This window comes from Pinus tabuliformis, chromosome 7 (assembly GCF_031772625.1).
Source record: "Pinus tabuliformis cultivar Carrire ecotype Pingquan chromosome 7, CPIR1, whole genome shotgun sequence".
Lineage (NCBI taxonomy): Eukaryota > Viridiplantae > Streptophyta > Pinopsida > Pinales > Pinaceae > Pinus > Pinus tabuliformis.
This window is the reverse complement of record NC_142293.1, coordinates 2,000,069,797-2,000,079,181: the sequence shown is the minus strand read 5'-3', so window position 1 is coordinate 2,000,079,181 and position 9,385 is coordinate 2,000,069,797. Positions and strand designations below refer to the sequence as shown.

The 9,385-nt window shown below is 37.2% G+C and overlaps 1 protein-coding gene across 1 annotated transcript; it reads left to right on the top strand.

The window, feature by feature from the left end:
- Nucleotides 1-3,580: 3,580 nt before the first annotated feature.
- On the top strand, nt 3,581-4,126 carry LOC149256493 (uncharacterized). Its single transcript, XM_089455381.1, has one exon. It carries the CDS (start codon nt 3,581-3,583, stop codon nt 4,124-4,126), a length of 546 nt encoding a protein of 181 aa, XP_089311507.1.
- Nucleotides 4,127-9,385: the final 5,259 nt, after the last annotated feature.

Sequence of the window (9,385 nt, the reverse complement as noted above, 5' to 3'; positions counted from 1 at the left end):
GAACTTTGACTCGGTTGAATTATACCAGCCTCTAGCATTTCTGCAACCATACGTTCAATTTCACTCTTTTGGGCATAGGGATATCTGTACGGCCTGATGTTTGGAGGAACACTTCCTGGAATCAGATGAATAGCATGATCATGATCACGAATAGGTGGGAGACCTTTGGGAGTCTCAAATACCTTGGAATGATTGTCCAAGACTTTTTGGAGATCTGGAGAAATAGATGATTCCAATGTGGAAACATCTAGCGAACATAATTGTGCAATTACACCTCTTTGTTCCTTTTTTAGAAGCTTTGTCATACCGTTAGAGCTGATTATCTTTCCCAGTTTCCCTGCAATACCCCTTAATTCAACTTCCTTTCCTTCCACAGAAAATTTCATGAAAAGTTCTTGAAAATTAAAAGCTATTGTACCCAAGGATTGTAGCCATTGGACTCCTAGTACAACATCAGCACCTCCCATTGGAATGGAAAGCATTGGGCTAGTCAATACATATTCTCCCATGGATAGCTTGATATTATGGCACTTTCCAGAGCAATTTATTGTTCCTCCATTTGCAACAATCACTTGACACTCTAGTGCTGGATATAAGAAACAATTCAATATTTTTGCTACCTTACAATGAATAAAATTGTGGGTACTTTCTGAATCAATCAACACTATTACCTTTTTCTTCTTGATTTGTCCTTCTATCTTGATGGTTTGAGGAGTGGTAATTCCCGCCAATGCATTACAAGATATGGTCGAATTCATTTCTTCTTTATCTAGGCTTTGTTCCTGGAGTATATCCTCTTCTTTTGACCTTTTTGCTCCTTTTCTTCTTCCTCTTCACAATCTATGTAGAATAATTTCTTCTCAGCACACTTATGACCTTTAGTGTATTTGCTATCACAACTGTAACAAAGCCCTTTTGCTCTTTTTTCTTCCAATTGTTGTGGTGTCAACCTTATAGGTTGTGGAAGACTAGGGGCAACAACACTTCCATCTTTATAGTTGTGAGTGGTATGCTTCCTGGTTGCCATAATTTTGCTTTCCATTTTTCTTGCTAACCTGAATGCCTTCTCTAATGAATCAGGTTCCCAAAGGCGAACATCATGTTGGATATTATCCTTTAAAGTCCCTATGAACACATCAATCCTATGCTCCTCTGGAATATTTTTTACCCTTATGTTCAATTTTTGGAACTCCTCAATGTGCTCCATTATTGAACCCTTTTGTTTGAGACTTATCAATTGGCTAAAAAAAGTGTTGCTTTTTGTATCCTCATAATGTGCTGTCAATTCTTCCGTAAAAATTGCCCAAGTGATAATTTGTTTACGAGAGCAAAGCCATTGATACCATACAAACTGATTTGGTTCCAAATATAAAGTTGCAATACGTACCTTTTGTGTGTTTTGCACATTATTGAGATCAAAAAATTGCTCCATCTGTAATATCCATGTTGCGGGATCCTTGCCATCAAACTTCCTCATATCAATTTTTGGAATATGGTGGGTCTTCGATCCAACATTAAATTCTATGGAATCATGATTAACATTTCTTTTGTTCTCATCATGAGTTTCCTTTACTACCCTTTCACCATTAGTGACCATTTCTTGTAGCAACTTATTCATATTTATCTTCAATTCTTCCATCTTATCATCCATGCGATCAATTTTAGCGTCCATGCCATTCATTTTAGCTTCCATGCCATCCATCTTAGCTTCTACACCTTTCTTTAAACAATCCATCTTAGCTTCTACACCTTTCTTTAAACCATCCATCTTAGCTTCTACATCTTTCCTTAAACCATCCATCTTAGATTCTGTTGCTTTTTGTGCAAGTGACACTTGTTGCACTTGGTCTCGTAATTTTGATATATCATGTTGCATTTCTTCCTCTTCTTCATGAGTCATGCTAGATCTTTCAGGTTGCTTACTAGGTGTTTTCATTTTCTTTCCTCGGGGCATCAATTACCGATTCAAACTTATTTTTCAAACCAAGCTTATGCAAAAATTTAAAAAAAACTACACACCTTTTTTCACTTTGTAAAATCTTGATATTAAATCTTATGTATCTCTGCAATTTCGTATCATCCAATTCTGAAATTGTGATCTCTAGTAGCCCTCTGTGTCCTCTTTCCAATGCCACTAGTCTGATCCAAATTGGATTCTCCAAGGAAGAGTTATGCACAATCTCCCAAGATGACCTGATTATAGACTAGTTCAGTAGAGCGAACTTGTATGACGTGCCACGAGTCACTGTTTCGACCTTTGGATCTGAAAAAGATATACAAGAAACTACAGTCCGTCCTCTTTTTGTACCTTCTTACGAAATTTCAATCCAATGCTCAGAGAGAAAGTTATGATGATTTTCCCCAGGTCACCTGTTTGGAATGCAATTCAGGAGTCTGAAAAAATACCAACTTCCTCAGATCATATCTCCGCAAATATAGTGCAAAAGGATCTGAAATTTGGACCCAAGATTTAGCGCGATTTCTTCTCAAATGGGTTTTTTTTTTAGCTTCGGAAAAATCGCAGAAAAATGTTATAGCGAAAATTCCACGATGACCTGTTTGGAGAAGCGAAACCCTAGAATACAAAGCTCTGATACCAAATGTTATGAAACCAGCTCACAAAAAGATAGAAAAGAGAGATCAACGCCTTAGAATTCAGCCTCTTCGAGGGGGCAACCTCCTTTACATTACACAAATGAACAATTCTTGGATGATTCAAATGAAAAAACCTCCTTTCTATGTATAGGAGTCTAAGGAGTCACAATATAACCCAGCTGACCTAACAATAATAATATAAAGCCACAAAAATAACAATAGAGGGATTCTATGGGGCACAGTAATAACAATATGGGGACAATAGGGGCACAACAATATTAATAAGGGATACAACTACAATAGTAATGGGGTAATCACTAGTATTATAGGGACCCAACATAAAATCCAGGCAGAGGTCATGGTTTTGCTTGAGGAAATGGATAGACAACTAGAAGGGGGGGAATTCAACTCAAAAGAATGATGCAAGTAACCCAAGGTAGCAAGGGTAGCAAGAGAAATAAGGTGACTCCAGAGGAGGAAGACCTTATTAGAGAGGTAGATGTTGAGGAAGAGGCAAAGAGATTGTCTATCACTGTTACAAATGTGGGCAATTGGGTTGCATATCTTTTATCCTGAGAATGAGAAAGCAGGGTAGAGAGATGCATATGTAGCTCAGCTAGAAGCAGTGGAAGCACAAGCACCTGTGGCAGAAAATGCACCAGAGACAGGAGAAGCTTTAATGATGAACATACTCTTGTTGAAACCAGCCAAGGAGACTGTTGAACTAACACAAAGAAGAGCCTTGTTTAGGACTATCTGCAAAGTCAGAGGGAAGTGCTGCAAAGTGGTGATTGAAAGTGGAAGCACTGAAAATCTAGTTTCCATGGAAATAGTGTAGAAACTCGGATTGAAAAGCTTGAAGCACCCAACATCATATAAAGTGTCATGGTTGAAAAAAGGTCACTAGTTGTTGGTGAGTGAGCAGAGTGAAGTGGAGTTCTAGATAGGTAGCTATAAGGATAAGATAGTTTGTGACATCATGACAATGGATGTCTGCCGCCTTCTTTTGGTTCAACCTTGGAAGTTTGATAGAAAAGTGGTGCATGATGAAGAGGACAACACTTATAAGTTTGAAAAGGATGGTATCAAGCATACTCTTGTACCATTAAAGGAGGAGAGTACAGTTGGGATGAGTAGCTCAAAATCACTGTTGTTAGGAGGAAAAGAATTTCTGCAACAAATGGAGAAAGAAGAGGTCATCTATGTGGTGGTCTGCAAACCAAAGGTAGTACTTCTACACAATGAAATTGCAGATTTACCTATTGAGATTCAAGAGATGTTGCATGAGTTTATTGATATTGTCGTGGATGATTTTCCAAGAGATTTTCCACCTAAGAGAAGTATCATTGATCATGTAGACCTAATACTAGGAGCAAGCCTTCTGAATAAAGTTGCTTACCGAATGACACCCAAGGAGAATGAGGAAATAAGGAAACAGGTTCAAGGATTGTTGGATAAAGGGTTGATAAGGGAGAGCTTGAGTCCATGCGTTGTCCCTGTAGTACTTAGTCCAAAGAAAGGTGGAGAATGAGGGATGTGCATAGATTCTAGAGAAATCAAAAAAATCATAATTAGGTACAGATTTCCATTGCCACGGATTGACGACATGATGGATTGTTTGAGTGGGGAAGCCTACTTTTCAAAGGTTGATCTGAAGAGTGGTTACCGTCAAATCTGGATCGGAGAGGGGGACGAGTGGAAGACAACTTTTAAGACTAATAGTGGACTATATGAATGCATGGTTATGCCATTTGGATTGGAAAATGTACCAAGTACTTTCATGTGGTTGATGAATGAGGTCTTGAAGGAGTTCGTCGGCAAGTTTTTTATTGTTTATTTGGATGATATTTTGATTTTTAGCCAAACAAAGGAAGAACATATTAGGCATGTAAGGTATGTTCTAGAAAGGTTGCAGTAGGAGAAATTGTTGGTTAACCTAAAGAAATGTACTTTCAGGAGGTCTGAGTTGGTATATTAAGGCTTTGTCATTTCAAAGGATGGACTGAAAATGGATCCAAAGAAAATAGAGGTGATTGTAAGTTGGCCTTCACCCAAGAACAATTTCGAAGTTAGGAGCTTTCGTATCTATCTAGCTTCTATCGGAAGTTCATCAAGAACTTCAGTGGTATTTGTGCACCCATCGTTGAAACAATCAAGAAAGATAGATAGCCATTTTGTTGGACAGCAATAGTAGAGAAAAATTTCCAGCTCTTGAAGAGGAAGATCACTGAGAAAATGGTGTTGAAACTACTTGACTTCAATCAGATTTTTCATGTCAAATGTGATTCCATTGAAACCGTCATTGGAGCAGTATTAATTCAAGAAGCTAAACATGTTGCATATTTCAGCGAGGAGTTGAATGATTCAAAACAAAAATATTCCTCTTATGACAAGGAATTTTATGTGATATTTCAAGCTTTGAAACATGGGAGACATTATTTGATGCCTAGGCAGTTTGTTTTATTCTCTGGTAATTTTTCATTACAGTATATAATGCAGCAACACAATTTGAACCATAAGCATTCCAAGTGGGTAGAATTCCTACAAAGTTTCACCTTTGTTCTGAAACATGTGAGAGGAAAAGAAAAAAAGGTAGTCGATGCTTTGAGTAGGAGGATTTTAATCATGTAGGAGTGTCATGAACATATTTTTGGTGTTTATTATTTGAAGGACATGTATGAGGATGATGCTGCTTTTCAAGAGACCTTTGAAGCATGCAAGAACCCCATGAGTAGAGATAGAAACCCATGGAAGCATTTTATGTTACAAGATGGTTTGTTGTTTAATAAAATTCAATTATGTATTCATCATTGCTCATAGAGAGAGAATCTAATGCAAGAAAAGCACAATGGAGGATTGGCAGGAAATTTTGGTGTGGACAAGACACTTGGGCAGCTAGAAAATTTTTATTTTTGTCCAAATATGAGGGAAGATGTGTAAAAATATGTAAGAAATGTAGAGTGTTTCAACATGTGAAAGGGAGGAGTCAAAATGCTGGACTATATACTCCTTTTCCCATTCCCAGTAGGCCATGGAACTCGATGAGTATGGACTTTATTTTGGGTTTACCAAGGATGCAGCAAGGTAAGGACTTTATACTTGTAGTTGTGGACAGATTTATAGAGATGGATAATTTTATCCCATGTTGCAAGACTAGTGATGTTATACATGTGGCTCATTTGTTTTTCAATGATATTGTCTGATTGCATGGCTTTCCAAAGAGCATAATCTCTAATAGGGACACCAAGTTCATAGGGAATTTTTGGAGGACCTTGTGGAAGAAGCTTGGAAAAAAATTGAACTACATTTTGGCCTATCATCCACAGTTTGATGGGAAAATTGAATTTGTGAACATGAGTATCGAAAACATATTGAGGAGCCTTATAGGTGAGCATCTTAAGTAGTGGGATTGTGTGTTAGCTCAAGTTGAGTTTGCATACAATGATTCGCCAAATAGGATAACAAGAAAGAGTATGTTTCAAATCTTATATGGAATGCACCCTAGAGGAGTTTGTGAACCGGGATATTTTGGGAAACTTGAGCAGAGGAGTGCTAATGGGGAAGATTTTGCAGCAGCAATGAGTGACTTGCATGAAGAGATAAAACAGAAGCTACAAGACAACAGCCACAAGTGCAAACAAAGAGAAAAATTAAGAAGAAGAGAGGTAAACTTTGAGGTATGGGACATGATCTTAGCCCACCTGAGGAAGGAGAGATTACTAGGAGAAGAAAATAACAAATTCAAGATGAAGAAAATAGGACCTTGCAGGATACATATGAAATTTTCAGCAAATGCTTATGAATTGGAGTTACCTATGGGCATAGGTATGTTGCCTATTTTCAATGTAGCTGATTTGTGTCCTTATCAAGCTGGTGATGAAGGTACCACTACAGCGAATTAGAGCAGTGGAGAATTTAGTGAACAAAGTTGGATGAAGAAGATGCCTATGATAGAGGGTCCAGAGGCTGAGAGAATCTTGGACACCATAGTTGCAAAGCACACCAGGGGAAAAGAGTATCTAGAGTTTTTGGTGAAGTGGAAGGACCATCCGATGGAGGATTCTACATGGATGAGTGTTGCAACTCTATAGAAGGAAGGTTGCTCTGTAGAGGACCTTATGAGTAGGATCTCATGAATTTTTCCTTCCTGGGGAGTCTAATGCAGGAACAATAAACCAATCTCAAGATGAATAAATGGAGAAGAGCTTAATAATGTGGTAGACTAGCCTTAATGCTAGCAAATTGAATTTGTTGTTTTGTCAAAATTATAAATATTTAATGTAAATATAGGACTAGAGTAAGTCAAAGAATTGTAGTTTAGGAGTTATTTTCTAGCTCACCTAGTTGTCTATTCGACTTCCCTCATTTGGGAGGGAAGGGGAAACGAACCATTTGATGAAGTTAGTAAATAAAAGAGGCATCGAATGGGAGGAGGAGTGACTCTTCTCTTGCCTCCAATTTTGTAATTTGAAGTGATGACAAGGAATTTTTGCATCTGTGTGTCTTCATAAAATTTGTCTTGTTATTCTCTAGTTTCCAATCGAAGTGTGTGTGCATTTAATTAAGTTTCAAAAGAAATCGTTGTAACCATTTGTGAAATGTCTTATGTTGTCAAACTGGACTTGAAATTGTGATTAATTGTATGTATTCCACTTAAGGTGAGCCTTCAAACTATTCCGCAGCACCTCTATGTTTTTACAGGCAATGGTGTACCCTTTTGATTGGAATGTAGACCATTAGTTGAGCGAGAGTGTAATCGGGGAATGTAGACCATTAGTTGAGCGAGAGTGTAATCGTTGACAAGGAGAGGCAGGAGGAGAATTTTCCTTGAGTTGGGAGACAAGTTGGACCATGGAGAATCGAGTTTGTAGAGGGTGAGTCACTTCACCTTACCTAAAGGTTGAAAACAAAGTTTTTGGAGCACTACAAAATCATTTTGTAGCGCCTACAGGTTTTTAAAAGAGTACTACGAAATCATTTCATAGCGCTTACATCCAAAATTTTCTACACCACATTTTGGCTTCCAGTTTTCCTTTTGGCCTACCCATTTCTATTAATTTTGGACTTCTTTTATGATACTACTTTATGTCACATGGTTGATTATCTTCTCTCGATCACTTGTCATGTCAAAGTTTTCATTATGGCCATGTATTGTCGAGCGGGTTTTTCTTTCTCTAGATTGAATTTTGCCTCGTTCTTTGAATTTACATTTTGAGTCAATTATTTTATTATAATGATCTCTAAATTTTTCTCATCGTTCTCGTCTTCTTTCATCATGATATTGGTATCGATCAATATTATTTTGAGATATTTGATTAAATAGATTGCACATATTTGTTTATTTCTCCATGTTTCTGACATATATGCCTAATTGATCAGTGATTCCTCTTTTTAATGGTTTTCCAATTGTTATTCAAGTTACTTCGTCTCTAATTTATCTCTGCTTTTTATAATAAATTTACTATATTTTGTAGGTTTTAACCCCGTACAGAAATTACCTGCATACGAATTCTAAAACACAGAAAATAAATAATGTGAGAGCAGAACACATAAAACACATATACACAAATATTTTCCCCTGGATCCCAAAACCGGGACTACTAGCTTGATTTTTCATTATGTTCCTTTCAATGTTATAATACATATTTATACAAGCCGAAGCATCCAATACCATGGACCGAAAACCATCACGTCCCAAAAACATGTGTGAAAATCATGCACAAAACCATAGGTGGGTCTGCCCAACCTAACATAGGGTCCAAAACCAAGATTTTCCGAGGCGCTGCCCCAGACCCCATAAAGTGGGGTTACAGGTGCCCCTCAAATCCCCTATTAACTACGTGGAAAGAATATAACACAACCCAACATATTTGATTAAATGGGTAAATACTAATTTACAAGCAATCTAGTCAGTTAGCCTTCCACAAAGTGGTTTTCAAGCTAACCCATGTCCCTGGTGCCTCAGAGAGTTTTTCACCAAGGACATGCCAATGATATTACGATATGTACTTCTTATGTTGGCCACTCTTAACCCTTTTAATGTCTTTAGTTGTACATCTCCTGAAGCACGTATATCTTTGATAGTGAAGGGTCCAAGCCATGTAATCTCTATTTTTTTTGTTTTCCCTTCACTCGACTGTCATATAATATTACCAATCCTTTTGTTGATATTTGTTGTCTTATTGATGATGCAGTGCGTGAAGTCAGTGTTCTTCTAAATGTTCCAGTTGTTGAAGTCATTCCTTTTTCATTTTTGTGTTATATTTCAATACAGTCGACACATTTACTGCATTTGATGAACATTGAAGTGGAACCACTGATTCTTAACCGTAGACCAACTTAAAAGGAGTGGATCTAGTTGATTGTTTGCAGGTTGTACAATATGCCTAGAGAATGGATGGTACTTTGTCATCCCATTCATCTTTGTCTAGATTGCAGATTTTTGTTAACCCTTTGTGCAATGTTTTATTGAATGATTCCATGGCACCATTTTCTTGTGGATGGTAAGCAGTGGTCTTCTTGTGCTCAATCATAAATTTCTTCATCAATGTTTGAATTGTAGCATTTACAAAATGTGTTCCCCTATCGATGATTATGACCAAGGGACAACCAAATCGAGTTACTATATTTTCATAAATAAATTTTGCTTCGACTTCCTATATGCAATATTAGACTAGTTATGTTTTTGCTCACTTTGTTAAATATTCCACTACTGTTATGATATACTTAACTCTTGAATGTCTATCTCTTTTGGAAAAGGGACCGACAAAGTCAATTTCCTAAATCTCAA